Source organism: Opisthocomus hoazin, chromosome 7 (genome assembly GCF_030867145.1).
Source record: "Opisthocomus hoazin isolate bOpiHoa1 chromosome 7, bOpiHoa1.hap1, whole genome shotgun sequence".
Lineage (NCBI taxonomy): Eukaryota > Metazoa > Chordata > Aves > Opisthocomiformes > Opisthocomidae > Opisthocomus > Opisthocomus hoazin.
The window spans coordinates 71645564-71670483 of NC_134420.1; the positions used below are offsets into that span (position 1 = coordinate 71645564).

At 50.3% G+C, this 24920-nt stretch overlaps 1 protein-coding gene across 1 annotated transcript; it reads left to right on the forward strand.

Annotated features, from left to right (window-relative positions):
• The first annotated feature begins 1403 nt into the window (after nt 1–1403).
• ERO1A (endoplasmic reticulum oxidoreductase 1 alpha) lies at nt 1404–23918 on the forward strand. Its single transcript, XM_075427190.1, has 16 exons — nt 1404–1514; nt 8615–8734; nt 10543–10626; nt 12622–12660; nt 13149–13225; nt 13315–13388; nt 13863–13983; nt 14752–14789; nt 16012–16023; nt 16999–17025; nt 17196–17288; nt 19197–19443; nt 20191–20260; nt 20606–20692; nt 21256–21389; nt 23511–23918. Exons 1-16 carry the CDS (start codon nt 1404–1406, stop codon nt 23569–23571), a joined length of 1395 nt encoding a protein of 464 aa, XP_075283305.1. The 3' UTR covers nt 23572–23918.
• The last annotated feature ends 1002 nt before the right edge of the window (nt 23919–24920 follow it).

Consider the following 24920-nt stretch of genomic DNA (forward strand, 5'->3'; position numbering starts at 1 on the left):
TCATGGCTTGAGGAGCGGCCTGCGGGCACGGGAGAACCTGGACGCGCCTCCGGGACAGGGCCTGTGGGTCCATGAGGGGACGGGGGACGAGCGGAGGTCACGACAGGCTGGGGGCCCTTCTCTGCACCCCCTGACAGGGAAGGAGGGTGCCCGTGACCCGGCACCTGCCCCGGAGCAGGCCAGGGACACCTGGGGCTCTGCCAGCGGACCCGGCCCCTCTCTCCCCCGGGCCGCTTGCTGTGCTGGCGCAGGAGGCAGAACTCGGGCCACAGAGCCTGGCTGCTGGAGACGTGACGCCAGGAAAAACCGAAGTTAAAGACTCAATAGTCAGAAGATGATTAAGCAGGTATTCTATTACATTAAGGGCATATATATATGCTCTTAGAGCGCAGATTTAGATGAGATATTGAGAAGAAATTTTTCCCCATGAGGGTGGTGAGGCCCTGGCCCAGGCTGCCCAGAGAAGCTGTGGCTGCCCCCTCCCTGGCAGTGTTCAAGGCCAGGTTGGATGGAGCTCTGAGCACCCTGGTCTGGTGGAAGATGTCCCTGCTCATGGAAGGGGGGTTGGAACCAGATGAGTTTTAAGGTCTCTTCCAACCCTGACCATTCTCTGATTCTTTTATTGCAGCGCTGGACACACAGGGGGTCTCTCCTCCAATTGTGTGTGTCAAACACCTTTTCATTTCAGGTTAAATACAATCACAATATACATATTCATTATATTTCTGAGAAATGTTTAGCATATTCATGGCTTTTCCAAGAACTAATTAGCATATGTTAATATCGTGTGTCTGTTGGTGGCTCTGGGTGGTTGTCAGGGATCTTCAGATGAAGGCTTATCCTCTTGATCACGGTGTCCGCTGGTTGACCTTTGTTTCTGTGCAAACCCAGTTCTAAGATCCTGTATGCCGTGTCCTTCCAGGTTGTTTTGCTCAGGTCTTGTTGCCCTCTTGGTGCATCTGCCCTCCCAAGGCTGAGCTGTCCAGAGGAGAATTACTTAGGAGCCTCTTATCCTACAGCTATCCTAATTATCCACTAAGGAGCAAGCCTTGCTTTGGCTTTAATTATTTTGCCTAATGACTTAAACATATCTACATACACCCAGTACGTTCCTAAGTAGAAGCAGGGGTCAGCCCAACAGTCGCAGCATCAGGCGTGTAACTCCGGCTTTCCCCGGCGTCAGAGCCCCCCTGGCTCTCCCCCCTCCGCGGACGTGGGCCCCGGTGAGTCACGGCGGCCGAGAACCCGGCCGCTACCCGGCGAGGAACCGGCCGCTCCTCCCGGGGCCGGGCTGCGTGCGGGGCGGCTCGTAGCCCGGCGGCCGCGCCCCCGGCGAGGGGCGGTGCGCGGCTTCTTCAGGCGGCGGCGGCGGCGGCGGCGGGGCTGCGGGGAGCCGAGGGGAGATGGCGGCGGGCTGCGGGACGCTGCTGCGGGCGCTGGGGCTCGCCGCCCTCCTGCTGCCGGTGGTGCCCCGCGGGCCGCCCGGCGCGGCCGAGAGACGCTGCTTCTGCCAGGTGGGCTCTGCAGGGGGGGGGGACGGCGGTTCCTCTGCGTGGGTTGGGGTGGGCAGACCCTCCCGTGCCCTCGGCTGCGGGCGTCGGGAAATCTGCTGGGGGGTGGTTAGAGTGAAGGGACTCGGAGGGTGGCTTCTGCCCGCTTCCTTGTCTGCCTAACTCTCTGCTCTCCCTGCCCCGAGCAGGAAAGGTGAGCGTTTCAGCTAGGGGCAATGGGCACAAGCTGAAGCAGAGGAAGTTCCGTCTGAACATGAGGAAGAACCTCTTCCCTCTGAGGGTGACGGAGCACTGGCCCAGGCTGCCCAGGGAGGCTGTGGAGTCTCCTTCTCTGGAGATATTCCAGACCTGCCTGGACGCGGTGCTGTGCAGCCTGCTGTAGGTGACCCTGCTTCGGCAGGGGGTTGGACTGGGTGAGCCACAGAGGTCCCTTCCAGCCCTCACCATTCTGTGATTCAGCTAGGGGACCAGTTCTTCCCTGAGCCCACACGTGCCTCTCGTGGGATGTGTGTGACTGTAATGTCTGGGAGGTGCCTCGTCCCCTCTCATAGAATCATAGAATGGTCAGGGTTGGAAGGGACTTTAAAGATCAGCTGGTTCCAACCCCCCTGCCGTGAGCTGGAACAGGCTGCCCAGGGAGGTTGTGGAGTCTCCTTCTCTGGTTCAAGACCTGCCTGGACAAGGTCCTGCGCAGCCTGCTCTGGGTGACCCTACTTCGGCAGAGGGGTTGGACTGGGTGACCCGCAGAGGTCCCTTCCAACCCTTAACATTCTGTGATTCTGTGACATCTTCCACTAGACCAGGTTGCTCAGAGCTCCATCCAACCTGGCCTTGACCTCTCCTGAAGGTCTGCCTTGCTGTTGTTGCAACTCCCGGGAAAATGTGGCACCTGCTGCCGTACCCTGCCCTGCCCGGGGGTGAGCTGGGCTGCCTAGCTCGTTCAAGCTTTTCCAGGGTTAATTCGCCTTGCTCATCTGCCACGTGTGTTACCGTCTGGCACTTGGTGCACCCGCTGTTGATGTGCAGTAATGGGAGAACTGGGGATGGTCAACCAAGAAATGAATCCAGGCAGCTGGGTTTGGGGGAACGGTCGCTATGTGTATTCCTGTTGACTTAACTTTGCACAAGCACATTTGCGAGATCAAGGAGTGAAGATAGTAGAATGTATTTAGTGCTTTGGTTTTGTTGCCTTTAAAAAAAAAAAAAAGGAAGCTGTTGTAGAGCATGTTCTTGCTGTATTAAAAATGCAGTGCATAAGTTTGAGTCAGAAGCTGGGAGTGGAGAAAAAAGACAAATGCAATTGTGCATTTGGCTTCTGGGTGGCTCTTGACGCTTCATTTTCATGTGGAAATGGTGACTACAGGCTATGCTGATAAAGAATCAAAAAGCACACATTTCAGTTCCCTATCTCTGTAGGGTTTTTGCTTGTATGCTTCCTGCTTAGCAGTGAAGTTTGTCTCCTAAGGAGTGAAGTCGGAGTCAGGAGTGTAGTGTGGAATAAGAAGCCCGAACCACTAAACGAACTGGCATTCTGGCAAAGTAATGGCTTGCAGGCTTTTTTACCTTGACTAGGAGGAACTGATGTACTTTGTACACTCTTAGTTTGTTGCAACATGCTTCTTGTTTATGGAGTAGTGTATGGTTTGGTTTAGTTTTCAGTGCAAATGTCCAGGTTCAGGATTTTTCCAGACTTTATTGCCTTTGGGAAAGCTGTTATGTAGGGCAGCATTTCTTAGCCTTAATAACCGCTTAACCGTTTAAAAACACACCCGAGGGCTGCCTTCTCTTTTTGCAAAAAATAATCTACTGATCATCTTGTGCAGAACTGGTCTGGTGGTTTTTATTTGCCACCAAGTAAAATATAGGGCAAGCCTTAAATGGTATGTTTTACCCTCCTTTGTTTATATACTTGAAGGTCTGGGCATAGCTTTTGGTTTCTTCCTGTGAACCGTCTCTTGCAGTCTCATCGGCTTGTCAGATCAAGAAACTTGACGCAGGGTGAATGGAAGAGCTTTGACTTGTCTATCAGCCCGTGTTGGGACAGGGCTGCTTTTGAGAGCACTTGCTGTAGCACGATTTCAAACGCTGACTTAAGCAGGCCGTAATTCTGGACAGGCTTTCCAGTCTGTCTCATTAGCGCTGAATAACATTTCAATATCAGAGTTCCTTCAAACTTTACAACTTGTCCTCCGCCCAGACATTAATGTTTGCATTAATGCTTTAGTCAGCCATGAATCAGTTATCTGTATTCCTAGTAATTAGTGCTTGTTTACTTTTTACAGACTGGTGCTGCAGGTGTTTGGCAGACCAGGATTTTGGCTAGGTTTCTGGTCTGGTAGAGGGCTGGTTTCCTTCATGGGCATTTCTGTGGTCAGTACGTTGTCATTAGGAGGGAGGCTGGCTCTGAGTTACCTCACTGTTACCTCCACAGACTTTCAAGCCTCTTTTGTGTTCTTACTGAAGTGGTGTTCACCCACCAGCCTTCGGGGCAGGAATTTGTACCTAGCACAGTTCCTAATCCCTGTGCAATGATTTGGGAGGCAGCTTCCAAGTGCAGAGCAGCTGCAGCTCCTTCCTTGCTAGCAGGTGCTTGGAGGTGCCATCTGACAGCACTTCAGCCTCTGTGGTTTAACCCCATCCGGAGGCTCCCATGTGAGGTTTGCTTCTGCATGAGCTCCGGAAGCCCCAGTCCTTGTTTTCTGGGCAAAAGATGGGGGTGAAAAAAGCACCTGGGGGGGTATATACTGCTTCCTGGGCAGATACTGGGCACGACTGTTCTCGCCTGGCTGCCAGTACCCGCTCCCAGTGCGCTGGTGAGGGTGGAAGGGAGACCTAGCTGGACTGAGTGCCACAGGCGGGCAGAGCCACAAATGACTTGTGCAGGGCGACTGCCGGAAGCTTCTGTGAGGGCTGCAGGGAGAGCATCAGCTTGCCATCAGCCTGGGACTGGTGTGGCTTCTCTGCAAGAGAAGGCAGCTGCCAGTGAGGTTGGTACAGGCTGAAAGAAACTCCTCAGCCACTGTAGTGTTCCCTGCCCTGTGCCCTATTGTCGCTGCAAGTGGGATATGCAGAGAAGAGTTTGCCTTCTTTCCTGCCCAGCTGTGCAGTAGATGGTGGTGTATGGGTCTGGGATGGAGCCCATAGCAACAGAAGAAAGCCCTAAATCCACTGTCCAAAGGATGTTTCTCTGACGCTGGGGGAAGCAGAAAGAGGTGGAGAGAGCAGACTGACAGGGGCCTGGGATGGAGGTGAAGGAAGATGAAGCAAAGGCCAGACCCAAGGATTATGCTGAGTCTGCGTGTGGTGGCACTTCAAGTTGTGTTACGTACACAAGGCAGGTACATCAGCGTTAAGGGATTGAGAGCGGCTGTTGTGCAGGGCCAGCCGAACGCCTTCCTCCGTGCTTACTCAACAGCCGGAGCCACTTGTGCCGCGTCTGTCCCGGCGGCTCCGTTGCATCGCTTCACACGGGGAAAACCCAGCCCTGCCCGACAGTCTCACGCCCTTGCTGGGTGGAGTGCAACCCGTTGCTGCCGCTCAGCTCGGTGATTCACAGGTGCCAGCAAGCACATGGCACATGTTTGGGGCTGGATCAGTTTATGTTTCATCTTAACTGTTCTAATTATTACAGGCTGAAGATTTAGATAAATGCTGTGGGGAGGTGGGGGGAAAGTGTTTTAAGGCACCACCCATTGCAGGGCATGTTTGACACATGCTGTAACTCAACTGCTTCGACAGCAGGAATTGAAGTCCAAAACAAGTGAGTCTCTGGCTGCATACAGGGCTGAAAGAAACAGGTTCTGGGGTGGCAGGCGGTCACGGAGCAAGTGGGAGCTTCTGGGATGAAGACCATGCCCTGCCAGGTGGTCTGATACTTCACTGTGTCTTAAAGTGGGTCAGTGCTGTTTGGTGGTAGCATCATGGGGGCTTTCATCTTGGGCTCTGAGGAGACTTGGCTTTTGATGCTGTCTTCTGTACCCCTTTGGTAGGCTGGGTGCGTACAGGTGGTGCCACCAGGCCTGGCTGAGCTTGCTTTCTCAGCAGCCTGGAGGCTCGGGAGGCAGAGCAGGGAGGTGAGCAGGCCAGCGGTACCTCGTTGGCCGTGTGCCCGCTAGGGAGATTGCCCGTTTCTGCACAGTCTGACTGAAATTCTTGGAGGAAGAAGGAGTTTTCCCTCTGACTTGAGCAGAGCTCAGGTTTATCCATGCGCTTCCCCTTTGCCTGTGCTACCCCAACAGGCATCTTCTTGGTGGTGTTGCGGCTGATGTTCCCACCAGAGCTCTTCTAAACCAAGCAGCGGATATTTTGAGATCTCCAAAGCATGACCCCCATCTACTCCTGAAAATTGTGGCAGCGTCTGCGGTGCTTCACCCAGGATCGTTTTCAGGATGACATTTTGACCGGTTGGTTCTGGCTTCAGTTGGTCGCTAGACGTAGCGAGGACAGGCCTGGCGCACGTGGTGCGCGCTGTTAGCTGAGGGCTGGCTGGGTGCTTTGATGTCACCTCTTACAGGGATGTCATTCCCTTGGAATGGCTTGTTTGTCTTGCGTGGATACAGAGGGCAGCTGTATCCACAAATCTTTTCGTAGGCCGCTTTGAGACCCAATCGATAGGATGCCAGGTTTCCAGGAAATAAAAGTTGTGGTTTGTTAAGTTTTTGTTGTGGTTTGTTTGGTTTGCTTTTGTTAAAAACATTTTTTTGAAACAGCTTTAAATTGGGTAACTGGATTAGCAAATTGCTGCTGTCTTTTTACAGGGGTGATTCAGGCTAGTGGAAAGCTTAATTGCTGTGCTGTTCATCTTCATTACCATGCAAAATGCCTGACAGAATACAGTGCATGTGTGAGGATGAGGCAGCGGGCTTCGGTGTGAACACTGGATGTAGAAGTGAGCCTCCAGATTGCGGTGCCTTAACAAAAATGGTTTGCTCAAGTGGAGTTGGCCATTCTAACACGCTCTAATGAATTTCCCTTCACTCCCCCTTAGGTCAGCGTGACTGAGTTGGAAATATCAAAGCCCTTTTGAAAAAAGCTGTTTCCAAAGTACCAGTTCCTGCTATGGAGTGGTCTGCGTCCAGAGCCGGAATTCCTTCCCCCTCTGTCCAGGGTGGCAGGAAGAAACTTGCTCTTGCCTTTAAGGTGCTCTGTGCTTAATCCAGGCTATTTTTCCTCCCCTCTTCTCCGTTGTGTCTGACTGTGCGCTCTGAGGACAAGTGCTCCACTTCTGCCTTCCCCCTCAGAAGGAGGGCAGGGAGCTTCATTTCCACAGTAGTAATTATAGTGGTTCTGTTTCAGTTGATGTGTAGCTCTTGCTGAGTTATCAGAGGGCTCCCCGGAAATGCGTCAAGGCAGGTGGCTCACGTTTCTCACGTGGTGCTCTCTTTTCTCTCCGTACATCAGAAGTCTTGCCCCTTTGCGAAGGCTGGAGTAGCACCTTTGCTTTGGATTCAGGGAGGTTTTTTCTCGAGGCTTGCAGATTTTTACTCACTTTCCTGGGTCTGACTGCCGAGGTGCTTGTGACTTTGGTCATCTGCTGCCTTTCCTGCAGGAGGGGTGATAGCTGCTTCTGTTTGCTGTCCCACAGTGTTCGGCAGCGCTTAGGCTGGTTGAGTGCTTTAAAAGTACGAAAAGGAGGAGCTGCTTAAACACAATCCAGCGTCTTCGTAGGTCTCGGGCATTCCCCATCTGCCTGTTGGTTCCTGGCCTGTCGTGGGGAGCTTTTATGGCACCGCTCGGCAATGCACTCTGTCACACTCCACGGGAGCTGCCGATGCCGATGTTTCCAGGCTTGTTCTGCTTGTCCCCGCTTCCAGCTTGCTCGTGCACAGAGCGAAGACAGAGATTGGACATAACCCCCTCGAACAGTAGCGTGGGCTGCATCGTTTCTGTGCTGCTACCAGGAGTTCGTAGGCTTTCTGGAACAGAAGTGACAAGAGGGTTTCTTATCGTGATCTGTGGCAAACATCCCATTCTTTGCTTCGTAAATTAACAATATTGATTTAAAACAACTGCCTGATCTTAACACCCTGAATTTATCTGATACTGGGTAATGGCAGCTTGCCAGGTGTTTGCATTGCTACATCAACATCCAGGAAAGATCCCCGCCGTGTGCTGTTGAGAACGAATGAGTAGTAATGGTTTTGGCCAGGGTGATTTCCCCACATACTCGTCAGGGGGCGTGGGGGAAGCAAAGCTACTGCTGTGTTGTGCAATTCTGTCATCCAGACAGTAATCTACGTGTCAGAAAGCCATAGCTGAATTAGTGCTACATTGTTTTTCTTTTTTTTTTTTTTTTCTTCAGGGCTTGCACACAGCTTGTTGAGTTGTTCAGGATGATGCAAGAAGTGTTGGCTTTCTACATCAGATTTAGACCAAATGTTTTCTTGCCAAATGGCTCTCTGAGGCGAGGAGGGAGACTGTTGCAGTTGCTGTGGTTTTGATGAAGCCAAACAAATGGCTGCAGTGCAGTTGGTAATGACAAGGACTTTCTTGGAGTTCTGTGATCTTCGGTGGCATTATTGTTGCCTAACTGGTCCCTTATGCAAACGCCAGCTCTCAGCTGTATGCCATCCTACAGGAGCGATGCACTGAGAAGTCTGGTCTCAAACGGGAGCCTGAGCTGGCCGCGTGTGCGGCTCACGGCTGTCACAGCACCCGACATCCAGTGTCTTGCGGGATTTGAAACGTGTGTGTGACTGACTGATGCGTGGACAAGGGCTGTGTGGTTTTTGTATGTGTGTGTGATGCAGTCTGGCTGAATGTGTCTGTCATCTCTGCTTTTCAAAGAGATGAAAGTGTCCATCTGATGCCATTACCTGACATCAGTGATTTCTAGTATAGCAATATGTGTTAGAGGAAAAGTGCTTCCAAATAAAACTGCCCATCCCCAGGCAGCAAGTACAGGACACATCCTAACAGGTGCTTCAGAAGTTCTCTGCCAGTTCAGCACAGTCAGGTTTAATGTTGTTTAATTCTGGTTAAACTTAACTATTTGACTCTCTGGTAGAAATAAATAAAATTGTGAATTGTTTTATTGTCTGCAGTGTTAAAAAGTACTGGCTAAGTTGTTCATATTTGGTTGTTTCTTTCTTTTTATCCAACAGGTTACTGGTCATTTAGATGACTGCACCTGTGATATAGAAACCATTGATGCCTTCAACAACTACAAGCTTTTTCCTAGACTGAACAAACTTCTGGAAAGTGACTATTTTAGATACTACAAGGTAATTTTATCATACAAGAATTATTGCATTAATTTTGTACGTTGCTGCTTCTTATTTAAAAAAAATATTCTTTGAAGTTATTGCTGGTCCTTTTAAAATGAGATACCTCCATTTTAATCCTGATTTTTAGCAATGCAGTCAGTGTGACTCTGTTGTCAGGAGAATCTTCATATGATACAACACGCTTCTGAAATAAATTGCTTGTTTATAAAGATAGAGAATAGAATCGTTCCAGTTGGAATGGACCTACAGTGATCATCTAGCCCAACTACCTGACCACTTCAGGGCTGACCCAAAAGTTCAAGCATGTCTTTAAGGGCATTGTCCAAATGTCTCTTAAACACTGACAGGCATTGGCCACCTCTCCGGGAAGCCTGGTGCAGTGTTTGACCTTCTTGGTAAAGAAATGCTTAATTTCCTAATATTTTCTTATGCATTTTTCCCTCTTAAGAACTTATGCAGTAGACCATTGAAATGACTTATTTTGTTGAGCCGGGTCTCAAATATCAATGACTGGGGATCCATACTGCATAGTGAGAGTATTCTTAGTGTCTCCCCATCGACGTGGAAAGCCTGGTTTAGTTACCAAGCAGTCAGGTGAGTTGGTGGCTGTTGCTGCCAGACCATCGTTATTAGATGGATTCTGCTCCCAGTCAGTGACACTGCAGGAGTAAATGTGGGGTTTGTTTGAGTGTGCTTGGGCTATGGGGCAGTATTTCACCTGTCGAATACAGATACTCAACAGTGACTGTTGCCTGATTGTTTCCACAGACAAAACAAGTATTCGCTTTTCTGTAAGAACCATTTAAAAAGTTCCCGGCTTCACTGCGCTGTGAACTAGAACTGGCCTGTACATGAAATCAGTGGGATAGAGCTGCCTTTCCCTGCTCTCCCTCTCTACCAAACTCACAAAATCTTGTTAAATGTTAATTGTTTTGGAAGGATGATACTTGATACCAACTCACAGAAAAGAAAGGCTAGGATTTGTTAAAGAAGTTAATGTCCTTTCCCCTACTGGTGTTGGGATTCGTAACAGAAATATTAAGATTGGTGTGAATGAAGTGTGAACAGAGATGTCTGTGTGTGAAGGTATCAGGAGAAACAGCAAAGCAAGGATTAAAAGAATAACCTGTACTGATAACAAGGACACGAGCGATAGCGGTCAAGCATGTAAACACCAAGGAATTATTTGTTCCCATCAAGCCCAGAAGGCTTGAACACCACCAAGTCCAGAACGCAGATGACTTGACAGCAGAAGACCTGCGCTCTGGCCGCAGGAGGATGGCAGCAAGGCCCAGTCTCTCCGTGCTTATCTGACCAACTGGCAGGCTATAGTCGTAAGATGCCCAAAACAAGGAAACAAAATCAACGGGGAGCAAACTTCCCCTGAGATTCACGGAGAATATAGTGAGCAATATTGCAAGGCCAGAGCTTGTCCCATAGTCACTGCTGGCTCCTAAAGGAGCCAGCAAAGGACGTGGCCCAAAGCCGGTTTGTCATAGCTCAACAGGAGCCTCAGCACGTGGTTAGGAATCGGTGGCTGATGTGTCCCATCTTCTGTGTTACCACAAACAGTCCTGGCCAGGCTGCACGGGCACACACGTCTCATGTGAGAGGCAAATGGACGCGCGTGAGCAGCTTTGTGTAAGGTGAATAACGCCGTCTGTTTCCACTTTCACTGTGCCCTGAGTTTGGTTATCTGAAGTCTCACACTGCAGCGCGGAAGGTGTGTGTTGGTAATCTGTGGTGTGGAAGGTTGGCTTGGTTGCATGGAGGAAATGTGTAATAGGATAATATGTTATTTGCAGGTAAACCTAAACAAACCTTGTCCTTTCTGGAATGACAGCAGTCACTGTGGAATAAGAGACTGTGCCGTAAAGCCCTGCCCATCTGTAAGTACCAAATCCATTCTTTTCTCTCTTTTCTATAGTTGGCCTTTGCAGACCTAGAGGAAGAAGTGGGCAAATGACATACTTTTCTCTTATGACGTACTCTACTCTTCTCATTATGGCAGCTACAGCAGGACTGTGGCTCTGATGGAGCTTTCTTAGGGGCAGTAATGCTGGTATCCATGAGAAAGGCCAAAAGGCTACATTCTGAAAGTTTCAAGCAAGGCTAGACTTTTACTAGCTGACCCTCCATGAATGGCCAAAAGCTTGTCCTGGTCCCTCTTTATTTCTGGTAGTAGTGAGATGGTTTTGGGGGAAATCCACTGTTGTTACAAGAAATGCCTCTTGTGTTAATTGCTGGGATATTCACCCTGTTGGCCCAGGAGCTACACTGTGAGTTGCAGTTTTGGCTGATGCATTTGACTAGGCCCTTTCCAGCCCTCTCTTTTTACGTGAAATGGCTCTTTCAGAGTCCTCTGTTTCCCAGTACAAAAGCAAACACTCTTGTCCCTGTATCCTGGACAAAAGCGCTTTATTTGTGGAGCTAAAAGAAATCACCTTGACTGCAGGTGTCTGCCTGAAAAGAAGGCGATGAGAAAGCGAGTGAATCGGAACTTGGTTGCTGGGTTGGTAGAGGTGGTGAAAATGCCATCCAGCCTGGCGTTGTGGGTTGGCAGCCAGCAACAGGCTGTCTGGCACTCTCGTTCCTGGGTCTCCAGAGCAGTTTGCATGCCGATGGTGCGCAGGGGTCTGCCATGCCGACGGTGCGATGAGTGCTCTCAGCGAGAGGGGCTTCCTGACCCTGCCCGCATGCGTTTTTCCAACACGCTGGTTTGCTTTCATGTACAATTTAAAGTATGCTGCAGTGAAGCAGGTGTCTGTCCCCGTCATCTGGTGACTCTGTGGTAACCTGATGTAGTGTAGCTGTTGGCTGAAATAAGTACCTAAGCAGATATGACACCTTTAAGCAATCTAGTGTGGGGGAGTGTGTGGACGTCACTTGTTATGTAAGTTCTGATATGTGTGTTAAATTCATTTGTCTTCTCAGCAGCTACCCTGTCCCTCAAGGAAGTGTCCTTTCCTTCCCTAGTTTTCAAAAAGCACCTATTATGGACCCAAAATGGATTAATGATTTTTTTTTTTTCTCCTCAAAATAACCCTAAATTTTGTTTAAATACTTTTTTCCTTAAAAAGGATGGTTTTGGTAGTGAATATGACCAATGTGAAGGAGTAATGTCACGATTACATTAGTAGTAGCTAGAAGTTGTTCTTATTTTAAGAACTGACTGTGTCACTGCTGTTTTAAATTATTTTGATTTGGGTCCATTTAATTCTGAAAGCAACAAAAATGATTCTTATTCATTGCTTAATTTTTCTCTGCCTGTGCTGCTTGCCATCACAGTATTCGCTCCTGCAGCGTAGCAGTGGTTTTACTGCCTTCCTACTGATGGAGGAAATGGAAGTTCAGGAGAATTTAGGGTCTGATTGTCTTGTGGTTGCTGCTCGGGTTGTTTGGGGCTGGCAAGCCTGACATCATGTGATGGAGTGGTAAAAGAGAAGTTTTTGGATGACGTGTATCAGGGGCTGGTAGATGCAATATCTGAGGAGGTGCCGGGGCTCCTGCCAGGAGCACCGGCATCACCGGGAGGTGGGATGCCAGACATCGGCTGAGGAGACACAACTCCAGCTCCTCTGAAGTTCATACTGGCTTCCCCAACCGCATGCTTGGGTAAGCAAAACATAACCTGACAGAGCACCTGTGAAAGGCGGCTGACCTTTTGAGGAGTCTTGCGAAAAAATCAAAATAAAAGACAAGAACATTGCTTAACCTTAGTCTGTGGAGGAGCCACAAATTGGGTGTGTTGTCAGCCAAGCTGAGCGCTTTGATTACTCTGCGAACTTCTAGAAACTGTGGTACCCTTCCTAATCCGTCTCCAGGATTAGGCTGAAAGGCCACAACAGCTCCACATGTAGCACATGCTCAATTTTGTCTTTCAGGACGAAGTTCCTGGTGGAATCAGATCTGGAAGTTACAAGGTAGGTGTGCCTGCGTGCACAAAATTACGCTGCTGATAGGACCGGTTTCATGCCACTGCAGCTGACAAAAGGTGCCTGAATCAGATGGGTGGTATTTGTCGGGATGCACTTTGTGGCTGAATTTTTACCCTCTTCAAGTGTTTGGCGTGCTGTAGAGCCTTTGAGGTGGCTGTCCTGAAGTCGGGTATTCCCCTCCACTAAGGTAGAGCAGTTCCTCCTTCTGCAGGAGGCTTCTCCAAGAGCAGGTGTCATCAGACACAAAATGCTCCTACAGCAGTGCCAGAGGCTGCTGTGAGTCCCTGCAGCAGTCATCACAATTGCATAAGCTGCTGGATATCTGCAGGCATCCTGTGGAAATACAGGGTGGGATGAATCACAAAAGTGTTTGTGATGCTTAAACTGGTTAGTGCATTAAAAGCAGAATTATAACAGCAGAAAAACTGCTTTTTAATCCTCCTCTCTCCCCACCCCTTTGCTTTTCAACCCAGTATTCAGAAGAAGCCAGTAACCTTGCTGAAGAATGTGAAGAAGCCAAGAGACTCGGAGCTGTTGATGGCTCTTTGAGGTTTGACTTCTCTTTTCCACAATCCTTACTTGTCTTGAAGGAAACCTAGTATCAGTGCTCTTTGTGATAGTTTTCCACTGTCTTTGCAGCAAGGAAACCCAGCAGGCAGTGCTTCAGTGGACACGGCACGATGACTCTTCAGACAGCTTTTGCGAAGCTGATGGTATGTTTGATCTGACAAGGCTTGTGATGGGATTTTTAGCACCTGTGCAGAGCTTTCAGGCCAATGTGTAATATTTCAGCGAGCCTGGAGTATATGTAGCGTTTCTTCTTTTTTCCACCCTCCCTGTCCTCAGTATTTTGAAAAATAATGTGATGCAAATATTTTTGACAAAGCTGCATTGCTGGTCAGGGTCTTGCTGTGTTTGGCAAGTTAGCAGCTTGGATGCAGCACGTTCAGAGTTTGCTTTGCCATCAGTGGCATTGCTCTCCGATAGCTCTGAAGGCCGGAGAGCTTTGCCCCGCTGCAGTGGTTTGATGCGTAGCAAATAGCATGTGCCTGCCTCTCCGGAGAGGGATGAGCTGGTCTCTGTGCTGGCCAGGCTGTTCAGTATGCCAAGGGGTGGCTGGATCAGCCTTGGAAGATGTCATTTTCCTTCAGAAGTGTTTGTCACTGACCCAGCACTCTGCTTTGCAGACATCTATTCTCCTGATGCGGAGTACGTGGATTTACTCCTGAATCCTGAACGCTATACGGGCTACAAAGGACCGGATGCCTGGAAAATTTGGAACAGTATTTATGAAGAAAACTGCTTCAAGTAGGTGCTTTGGGAGACAGGTTCCACAAGGCTGCAGGCACTGGTTTTTGCGGAGGGGCTTCATGTGCTTTAACTGCTCCGTTAATCCTCATCCTCCTGTCATTGCCGCAATGCTTGTGCAGAGCGGGCTGTCAGAGGAGGGGACAAGCCATGTGGCTGCCCCGCGAGCCCACCGTGGCTGTTTTTTGGACCACAGCTTGCCCCAGGGCAGGCTCCCAATGCAAGCCCTGCAGCGTGGTGAGACAGCAGCTGCCTGGCAGGGGGGGCGTATCTCTCTTGTGATGTGGTCCTGGGCAGGCAGTCCTGTCCTCCCTGGCCATGGTGCAGGCGATGTGAGCTCTCTCCCCAGTCTGTGTGCTGATTTGAACTCTGCTGTGGGTGCCCCTGGGGCTGATGCACAGTACTGGAAGGCACTGGTCTGTAGTGTTGCCTACTGTGATCTCTTTAGGGATTTCCTCTCCATTCATACCAGTGTGTTGCGTTACACCAAGGCTGTGGGATAATGTCCACTGGTACCTGTGTAGACACTTGGGTTTTCCTAGGTGTGCTGTCTAAAGAAAGAAGAGGAAAAAAGAAAAAAGAGAAAGCTACATTTTGCTCTACGTCTTCTCTGTCTGAGCAAAGCTAAAGCACTGAAGAGATCTAAGAACTCCTTAGGCTATTTGACTGCAGAGAAGTAACTGCTGCTGCTGCGCTGTGCTTCTGCACAGCAAGGAGACAGTCACTTATTTACATATCTTACTTAAATGTTTTTTCTTTTCTTCTTAGGCCTCAGAATGTAAAAAGGCCTTTGGCATCTGGTAGAGGTGAGTCATTTATCTCACTAAGTGGTTTAGTAGTGTACTGATCCTAGCTCCAGGAACAGTAAACGCTCTCCGAGCTACTTCTACTGAATGAGAAATAGGTTGTAGCTCTTGATCCAGTGTAGAATTTTATGGCTAACGCAAGGGCACCTGGAAGTGTGGTTTGCTAGCTTCCATCATGGAGAAAGGAAGTCTGATCCTCCACTCCTGGAAGAAATGTGAGCTTTGGAGGGCCTGGGAGCAGGACTGAACCCTGAGCTCTTCCCAGGTCCCTGGTTACTGTACTCGGCAATGCCAAACCATCTGTGATGGACTGAAATGAGAACCTGGCTGGGATCCTCTTACTGTGTGGTTTCCACTGAGAGACTGCCCTAGAGGCTAGACAGTGTAAATGAAAGTAGGGAAGTGTTTTGGAAGCGTAAGAGCTTCTTGCTGAAGAACAGAGCCCCTGTCTCCTGATGCCCCATCTTGCTCAGACATCTAGAACTTCATCAGCCTCACTCCCTCTGTTTGACCCGAACACCGCTCCAGCAGTACGCTCTGGAGTGATCTCCTGGTTTTCCCTGAGCTGTGTAGGTGCTTTCCCCCTCCCTTGACCCTCGTGCAAAGGAGTGGCACCTCAGGAGCAGCACCGGTGAAGGAAATGTGCAACGTCCTTTATAATATCGGTGCTTCCCGTGACCACCTCTGTTGTTTAGGGCAGGAGCAGAATGAAATAACACAGGTATGTTGAGGGGAGAGGGGAGGACTGCTGTTTTGCAGATGAGGAAGCAGGAGGACATGAAAATAGAGGGTCTGACCTGATACCTGCAAGAGTTGTTGCGAGTGACTAATAAACTGCAAGCAGCAGGGATGGGGTCTTTGAGTATCCTGTCAGAGGTCCTACAGGAGATCTCTGCCAGAGGTAGGCATTTATGTCCCATGTTTTCTGGTTTCTGCTTCAACTTGTTTGGTGGTTTTACTTCCTTGGCAAGTATTAATCCCTCCTGTGTTGGTCAGGGTATGCAGGAGCATTGCTCGTCTGGCGTGTTCACTGCTGCGGTTTGAGATGATGTTTTCTGTGTTCAGAACATTTCTAAACCTCCCTGGAGAGGCTCGTTCTCTTGTCAGAGCAGATTAACAGAGTAATCTTAATGCTTGTGTTTTGGAGTTTAATTTTGGTCATGTGTAATTTTTATCTCCTCTTTTCTCTCCCTCCACCACTCGTGCTTTTTTTTTTCATCAGGAGACGATGGAGGTGAGTGGCACTTCGTTTGGTTTTGCTGATAACAGGAACAAATGTGGTGTCTTTATCATGCTGTCACGAGCTGTACCACCATTAGATAATGCACCTGGTTTGCAAAATCATTATTCAGGCAAAATCCGAATTTGTCTTGAAGTTCTGCTGTGTTTGGGACCCTGTGGAAAGATCGCTGAGCTCTCTGTCCCTGAGGCCAGCCCATCCTTGGGTGGTGGCCTTCAAAAGCACCAGCAGTCTTTTAAGAGTACAAGTCCCATTTGAAGATCAAGTAAGTGAAGTTCCTTCAGGAATAGGACTTGTGTTGTGGTTTTTTCAGTGTTTGTTATTGCTGAGAAAGCAGCTCTCTGGCTGGAGCTTTGAGAAGACTCATAGTGCCAACAGCCTTTGAGAGCTGGTAGGAACTGGGTGCCCAACTCCTGTAGGCCCTGCAGGGCTCATGTCTGGGAAGGGCTGTGCCCTGGAGCTCTTCACCCTCTGTAGCACTGGGCATATCTTTGTCTCCAAATTATCTCCAAATCCGTGTTTATGTTCTCCAGATAACTTTCAAGCATGTAGTAGGGTGGTAGTGTGAAACACAGGCTTGTGTGATTGTACACACTTGGTTGCGCTGGTTTATTTTATTTTTAGTAAAAATAGCTGTCTCCCCATCCTGGCCAGAAGAGAAGTGTGATCTGTGCTCCTTGTTGCCCCCTATGCTGTGCCATTCTGCAGTGTTTCTGCCCCCTCAACCCTTGCTGAGGTGGGTTGGAAAGACCACGTGCTACGTTTAGCTGCTGCCCCACTGTCTTGTAGAAGGCTCAGTCAGAAGGGTGGGGAGGAAAACTATTTTCACGCTCTTCTAATGCTCCTTCCCTGCTCCTGCAAACTGGAGTGGGCAGAGGTCCTCTGGGGGCTGGCCTGAGAGGTGGTTTCAGGCTATCGGGCTTGGGCAGTACCCTCAAACTGACGTGCTTGTTCTCCTTTTGTTTCCAGGGCAGATGTTTTACAAGTGGCTGAAAGGTAATCCTTTTTCTGAGCTTGGTTGCTCTTCCTGGGATGCACGCAAAATGGCCAGGGAGCGGGTGGGAGTTACTGGCCACACTCGGGTGGGATTAGATTTCTGGCTGACAGCCAGGAGAAGAAAATTCAGCGTGTGCTTTCAGTATCTTGAAGTGTCCATTTCTTTTCAGGTGTCTGTGTAGAGAAACGAGCTTTTTACAAACTTGTTTCTGGTCTCCATGCAAGCATCAACATCCATTTGAGCGCCAGGTACCTTTTGCAAGGTAAGTGCTACTTTCTGCCTTGGCTCTTCTGCGTCAGTCCTAAATTGACACTCCTGTGGCTCCACTAACTGCTAGCTGGAGCCCGTTCCAACAGGGTTCAGGCCTACTTCTGCGCTCTTCTCTGCCCTCTCTCAGCACACAGGTTGTGTACCAGAATCAGGAATGTAGTTACTAGGTGCCTTCAGGTCTGAAAACAGCTGGACCGTGCTCCATACTGAGACTTCCAGCACGTATTCCTTCTGTTCTTCCTCCGAGGTTGTTTTGGAGTAGGCTTCTAACAACGGCTCGAGGCTGTCCTTTCCTAGCCTGTCTTTATGACTGTCAGTTTAGCAATAATCTCACCTAGCCTGTGAAATGCTTTGCTGGGCTTTCCCAAGATCCTTGGTCCGTTTCCATATGCCATTTCCATTTCCTTTGTCCCTGAGTAGCTATCTGAAGAATCTAAATTTCAACCCTGGGGTTGAGAATCTAGGGTGATGTGAACACACGATTTGTGCGTCTGGCTGGCCAAGGGCTGTGGCGTGCCGCTCGTGCAGCGTGGGATGCAGGCTCCGACTGACTCCCTGAAGGATTTAGTCATGGTACTTCAGAGTGGTGCCTGTGGGCCAAGCCAGCACTGTTATTCTGCTAAAGCTTACAAAAACGAAGCACGGAAGATTTAGAGATAGATGTTGCAATTTGGATAAGTAATTTAGATTGAACTCAGTAATTCTGTTTAAGTCTTTACAGCCCATGTAGGCCTCACCTTGATGTGAGTTAGACTCTTAGACTTGGGAGACAGAATGACAAGAGAAACATCAAAGGCAAGAGGTGAGTTGGGACTGCAGGGAGGGTTAGGAAGATAAGGTTGGCCACAGGCAGCCAAGGAAATGTCTTTGCTTGGCTCATGTCAAAAGGGATAGCTGCTGCTGGTGAAAGGCCACGGGTGATCGCTGCTCTGAGAAGGTGGTCCCTGCCTCAGCCTGGATCCATGCAGCGATTCCCAGCTGTGGGTGCCACCATCGCCTTGTAGGGAGCCTCCCTCAGCCCGGAGTTGGGGAGGAGTCCTTTCCCGCTGGGCTGGTAACCCTTTGGTGACTTAGAAGATAAAGCTTCTCCTACGTTTTTTTCATCTTTACACATCAGCTTGATATGACTGCGTTATGTCTTCCACTACATACTTTATATAATCTTAAGGACACGATAGGATGAGCAAACACAAACATTCTTTGTGAAACCTGTGGGCTTGGTAATGGAAAATAGAGGCCAGTGTCCTCTTGTCCGTGGCTGCACTTGTTCTCGTGTGTTTTTGAATAGAAGGAATTCTTTCAAGGTGTTCCTGTTCATTGAGGAGCCGCGCAGCCTCTGGCCCCCACACTGCTTCACAGCACATCATGCTCAGGAGGCCTGCACTGCCCGCCTCTGCGGAGGCCTGGACCAAAGCAGAGACCTATTCTGAGTTCTGCAACCAGTCAGGGCTTTCGGGCAGGAGTGGAGGACCGAAGGGACCTTCACACCTGCCTGGTGCATCCATCCAGCGCTCTTCACTCGCAGACAAATGTTGAGCGTTCGCCAGCTTGCACAGAACTGCTCTCAGAAACAATCAGCTCAACTGACAAGAAACTCTCCAGCTGATTTAATTCTGTTTAAAATGGGCAGCCTCCATTTTTAGCTTTTGCTTGTAAGCCTGGGTCGTGTTTTAAACCAACTGACAAAGATCTGCAGGAGTTCTGCATTTGTTGGGGTTTGAGTTTGGCTGGAAGCATGCCTCTCTTGAACAGTTGGTGGTTAGAGAAGGGGTTGTCACTATTGCAAAGCTTGGATCTCCCTGGTTACATTTTGCCATTTGGCTTGGGATGGTGGGAGGAGTTGAACCAGAGCTATACCCATCTGCCTCATCTCTTTGTTTTGCGTTTTTTGTTCTCTCAGATACGTGGTCAGAGAAGAAATGGGGCCCCAACGTTACAGAGTTCCAGCAGAGATTTGACGAAGTCATCACCAGAGGGGAAGGTCCCAGAAGACTCAAGAACCTGTATTTTCTCTACCTGATAGAGCTGCGGGCCCTATCCAAAGTGCTGCCCTTCTTCGAGCGCCCAGGCTTCCAGCTGTACACGGGGAGCAAAAGTCACGACGCGGAAGTGAAGAACCTGCTGCTGGAAATTCTCCATCTGGCCAAGTAATTACGTTCAGTACCCAGGGGAGAATGGCTCCTTCAGCCATGGCATCTCTGAGGGTGCTTAGCCTTTTGCTTAACGTGCCTAGAAAGGGAGGTTCTGGGTTTGCTCTTGGAGTGGGATAGTGCCATTTGTGCAGTAGGTAATATTGCTGGGATATACATTGGTATCTGTATTCAAATGGCAAAACAGGGTAATTAAGCCCGCAGTTTAATAGTCTAGGCTGCCTTTTTGATTTAGCTGAATTGAATTTAATAACTGCCTGTGTGTCAGCCCTGAGACTGGCTGCCTGTTTGACTCCTCGGTGGAATACCAGTCCTGCCTTCGTGTTATTGACTGGGAAAAAATTCCTAAACGTGTTGGTAACAGAGGTTTGGGCTGTTGGATAGAGTTTGCAGTGAGAGGAGTGGAGGAAAGATCCCAGCACCCGATGGAAATGTTTCTCCTAGTGCAATCGATGTTTGAATTTATCTTGTCACGCTCCCCTGCCTTCAGTGCTCATGTCTGTTAGACTACAACTGCTTAGGAACCATAGAGCAATTGCTGAAAAAGTCTGCAAGGTGAGATGCAGGCTAAAATTGAAAGCCTCCGAGAGATGTAAGCAGCTTGACTTAAACTAGATCTAGCGATGTCCAGTGTCTAACACCTATCGGTTTCATTTGTGCACCTGACCAGCTGCTTCTGCGGACCCGGGCTTCAGCCGTACAAACAAGCTGTGGAGAGATAAAACGCTTTTCATTCCATTTCAGGTCTTTCCCACTGCATTTCGATGAAAACTCATTATTTGCAGGGAATAAGAAGGAAGCTGCAAAACTGAAGGTAATTGGCCAACCCTTCCCTTGGGGGAGCTTGCTGCCTATTTTTGGGGGTGTGTCTGGGATAATACTGGAGCTGAAAGGGACCCCAGTGCGCCCGAGCTACTGGGTCAGGTATTTCCAATTCATTTTGCTTTCTGAATGGTTTGGGTGCTTGCGGGTAGGGTGCGCCTTAAGGAGAGGGGGGGATTGCTGCTGAGGACCCCGCTTCGGGAGGCGTTTCCCTGACCCAGTCCCACTGAATTTAGTCCGAAGTCCAGGATTAATACGTTACTGGATTTGGATTAATGCGCAGAAGAAATCTTAGCTGGTGCATAACCATGATCAACTTGAATGTCTCTTCCCCTAGGAGGAATTTAGGCTACACTTTAAGAACATTTCTAAGATAATGGATTGCGTTGGCTGCTTCAAATGTCGCCTGTGGGGGAAGCTGCAGGTAAGCCGTGTCCTCAGCCTGGGATGTGTCTGGAAGCACCTCATCCGATGGGAGTCGGGTGTGCAGATGCGGTTCTCGGGTACGGGGAAGCTCCTAGATGCAGGGCTGCTCGTGTCGCTGCCTAGCCCAGTGGGCAGGAAGCAGCGTGCCGACCCCAGCTCGCTGGGCCTGGCAGCAGCTGCCTCTTGCCTTTGCAGCCGAAAACCGGATTGAGCTGCTCCCCGGGAGAGGGGAGGCGGTGCAGGGCCTCTGGCAGGCGAGGCAGAGGGTGCTGTAAAACTGGGGGTTCGGCGAGATCTGCACTGAATTTACATGTGGTCAAAGCTAGACAGGAAGCCTCGGCTGGGGAGCTCTGCTGTCGCAGTAACGCGAAGTAAATAAAGCATCCGGGCTGCGTCCTGCTCCCTCCTCGGAGCTGCGCCAAGTGAAATCCCAGTTCTCGCTCTGTTAAGGTGATGTCCACAGCAATCCTTGCAAGGATGAAGAGGGGAAGTAAAGTTAAATTTGTGAGTCAGGCCCTGGATGTCTCCCCGCTATCAAATGATCTTCTTTGTCACGCACAGACGCAGGGCTTGGGTACAGCGCTGAAGATCCTCTTTTCTGAAAACCTGATAGAAAAGATACCTGAAAGTGGCCCTTCCTATGGATTCCAGCTGACAAGACAAGAAATCGTTGCCTTATTTAATGCTTTTGGAAGGTTAGTTTCAGACTTTTTTCCTCTACTTTTACACCGGCTGCTGTGTTACGTCTCGTTTAAGCTTAAACAGGCCGTTCTCACCAGCAGCACTGGTGGTAACTCCTGCTCTGACCTCGCCGTCCCAGACAGAAGCTGTCAAATGTCAGGTGATGTTAAGGTGGAGTGCAGCAGTTGGAACAATTTAAAACAACTTCTTTACATTTCTGTAAGGAATTCAAGGAAGCATTTGTATTAAGATACAAAGAATTTGGTGATTTTTTTAAAGAACTGAGAGACTCTGTCCTCAGAGCACACTTCCCAGGCAAGGGCTGCTGTTCTTGTTCTGTGCTTACTTCGGAGCTCTCCTTCAGGCTTCCACCAGCTCGTTCCCAGATCTGTTTGCGGTGGTTGCATTTCGCAGGAATCCATCAGTCCAGCCCTTGTGGAGAGCTGGATGCGGAGTTTCTGGCAGAGAAGGAGGGTAACGAGGCCTTTAGGAGGGAGAAGAGATTGCAAGACGCTCTGGTTATGCATTACCGCTTAGTGGTGTGGACAGCCCTGGAGCTTCTGGCCAACGGGCTTTTCAAAGGGTTCCTCAGGCGACGCTGCTGCGTCTCGCTTGACACCTGCCGATCGTGCCTTCTGCGTGTGAACAGCCAGCAGCGCAAGACCCCAGCACGCATCAGCCAAATCTGGAAACCCCCAAACCACTCCTCCCCGGGGCCACTGTGGTGCTCCCCTCCTGAGCAGAGCTGCTGCGTTCCCCTTAGCCCGGCAGCTAGGCTTCCTTCTGCCTTTCTCACACGGTGGCGACACAGCCTCTAAGCGTTCAGAGCAGGGCGAGGGCTGGCAGGCCAAGAGCCTGGTTCTGTCTTCCCCTTCCCTCTCTGCTGGGTGAAAACCCTGGGGCCAGGCAGCTCTTTCTCAGACTCCAACCTCGTGTCCCACCTACCTGCGTTAGAAGAGCCTGTTAAAAAAGACCTCCGTCTTCCGCTTGCTGTTCGCAAGTGGTTTGGATTATTAAAATCCCCTTAACCAGCAGCGTGCCCTGGCTGCCAAGAAGGCCAATGGGATCCTGGGGTGCATCAAGAGGAGTGTGGCCAGCAGGGCGAGGGAGGTTCTCCTCCCCCTCTACTCTGCCCTGGTGAGGCCCCATCTGCAGTGCTGTGTCCAGTTCTGGGCTCCCCAGTTCAAGAAAGATGAGGAGCTACTGGAGAGAGTCCAGTGGAGGGCTACGAGGATGGTGAGGGGACTGGAGCATCTCTCCTACGAGGAGAGGCTGAGGGAGCTGGGCTTGTTCAGCCTGGAGAAGAGAAGGCTGAGAGGGGACCTTAGAAATGCCTCCAAATCTCTGCAGGGTGGGTGTCAGGAGGACGGGGCCAGACTCTTTTCAGTGGTGCCCAGCGACAGGACAAGGGGCAATGGGCACAAACTGAAGCAGAGGAAGCTCCAGCTGAAGATGAGGAAGAACTTCTTCCCTCTGAGGGTGGCGGAGCCCTGGCCCAGGCTGCCCAGGGAGGCTGTGGAGTCTCCTTCTCTGGAGATATTCCAGCCCCGCCTGGCCGCGGTGCTGTGCAGCCTGCTCTGGGTGACCCTGCTTGGGCAGGGGGTTGGGCTGGGTGACCCACAGAGGTCCCTGCCAACCCCCTCCATGCTGGGATTCTGTGATTACACCAGGCGTTTGTCCTGGCGGGGCAGGGCAGGCCTCTGCTTCATGGACAAGGCACTCATGGGCTGCGTCCTCACCGATGCTCCAGGGGCAGAACGCATTCAGCAGGAAAAAGGAGGGAGGTGATTGAAAAAACCCTCGGAAGAAACAAGCGTTAGAGCGCAAGGAGGCTCTGCGACCTGCCTGCACAGCTGTGATATTATGGGCTGTTTCTTGACCTCGAGTTAATGGGTTTGTCTGATCACTGCTGAGCTCTCTGTAACATCCTGTTCTGCTGCCTTTCTCAGTGTTTGCTTTAAAAAGAGTCTGTGAAATTAGTGAAGGGCCAGGTTGTAACCAGAACCTAATTTAGCTGAAATTCTAAATTCTGTCTTCCTGAGAGCTCACTGAAGCTTTACTTGACAGCAGTCCCTTTCTCTTGAATTTTAAATAAGGTTGCTCTAACATTTCCCTCTTGCTTTCCTTGCGCACAGGATTTCAACAAGCGTTAGAGAACTGGAAAACTTCAGGAACATCTTACGGAACATGCGGTGACTTCACTGGAGAAAGAGGGACTTAAAAGTTTTACTGCTCGGCTGTTCTGGGGTCTCTAAAACTGGGCAAACACCATCGTTCCATCCCACTCCCAACCACTACACGGTGAAGACCACTTGCTGGATGTCTGGTTCCCCGTTGATCGTCTGTAAGCTGCTGCTGACAAATATTTTGTACAAGGGAAAAAGAAAAGCTACTTTTATAAAAGAGTGGAGACTATATGTAAAGTTTATTTTATATATTGGAAGATCATTCTGAATCACTGTTAAATACTGCTGTAATATTTTGGGGGATTAGACCAATTTTTTTGCCTTCAGATGCTAGAAGTAGGGCAAGAACTGAATAAACTTGGGGAAAATTTCTTTGCTGCATGATTCCCTCGCTTATAGTAAATTACAGTAACTTTCTGCTGCATAAAAGACTATGAGGGATAGGAGACACCTATCCCAGAGGTGCTGTCTTCCCAGCAAAGCTCTGGTGGCAACAGGCTCTTCCCGAAGGTCTCTGCAGTGCTGGTGGTGTGGTGCAGGCACAGTGACTGCACCCCTGCTGAAGGCCAGCAGCACGCTGGGGGAACCTGAGCTTCTGCCCTGGCTGGAACCCTGGGCAAGCTACGGTGCTGGTGCCCTGGAGAGCGGCAGAAACGTCCTCTGGAGATGCAGCAAAGCGAGGCCCAGGACAGCCCCTCTGGCTGCAGCCGCGGGGCACCACCAGCCCCCGTTGCCCCACCGGCCTTCGTGCCCCTTCGGCTCGCACCCGGTCAGCGCTGCCACAGCCCCGCCACCCGCTGCGGCGCAGGGAGATGAAGCTGCTGCTGTTGGCAGCGAACTCAAGGCCGCACAGATAAATCTATGCAAGGAAGTAAGGGAAGCACCGACGTGCTGAGCTGGGGTGTCGGGCTTCGTGCCGCAGAGGAGGCCGGAGGGATGGCAGCTCCGGAGAAGGGGACAAAGCGCAGCCCGCGCCCTGCAGTGCCTCCCGCCTGGAAGCAGAAGTACCCGAGGATACGCAGAGGATACAGATGGAGCGCGTGGTGCCTCAGGAGCTGGGGCCAAGGGGAAGCACTGCGTCCCTCTGGGCCACAGCCCGCCCCGAGAAACACCAGAGGAGAAAGCACCCTGCGAGGGCAGGGGGGAGGAAAGCTGCTCAGTCCTCCCAGCCCTGCAGAACCCCAGCTGCGAAGGGGAGCTGGAGGGCCCCTCGCAAACCCAACCAGGCATGAGCCCGGAGAGGGGCTGGGGGAATGCTGCCTTCACTTTGGAGCAAAGCAGGTGGTGCTGGACCCCAGCAGCTGCTGGGTGGGCAGCTCCGAGCTACGCCAGGTCAGACTCAGCCCTCAGAGCCCAGCA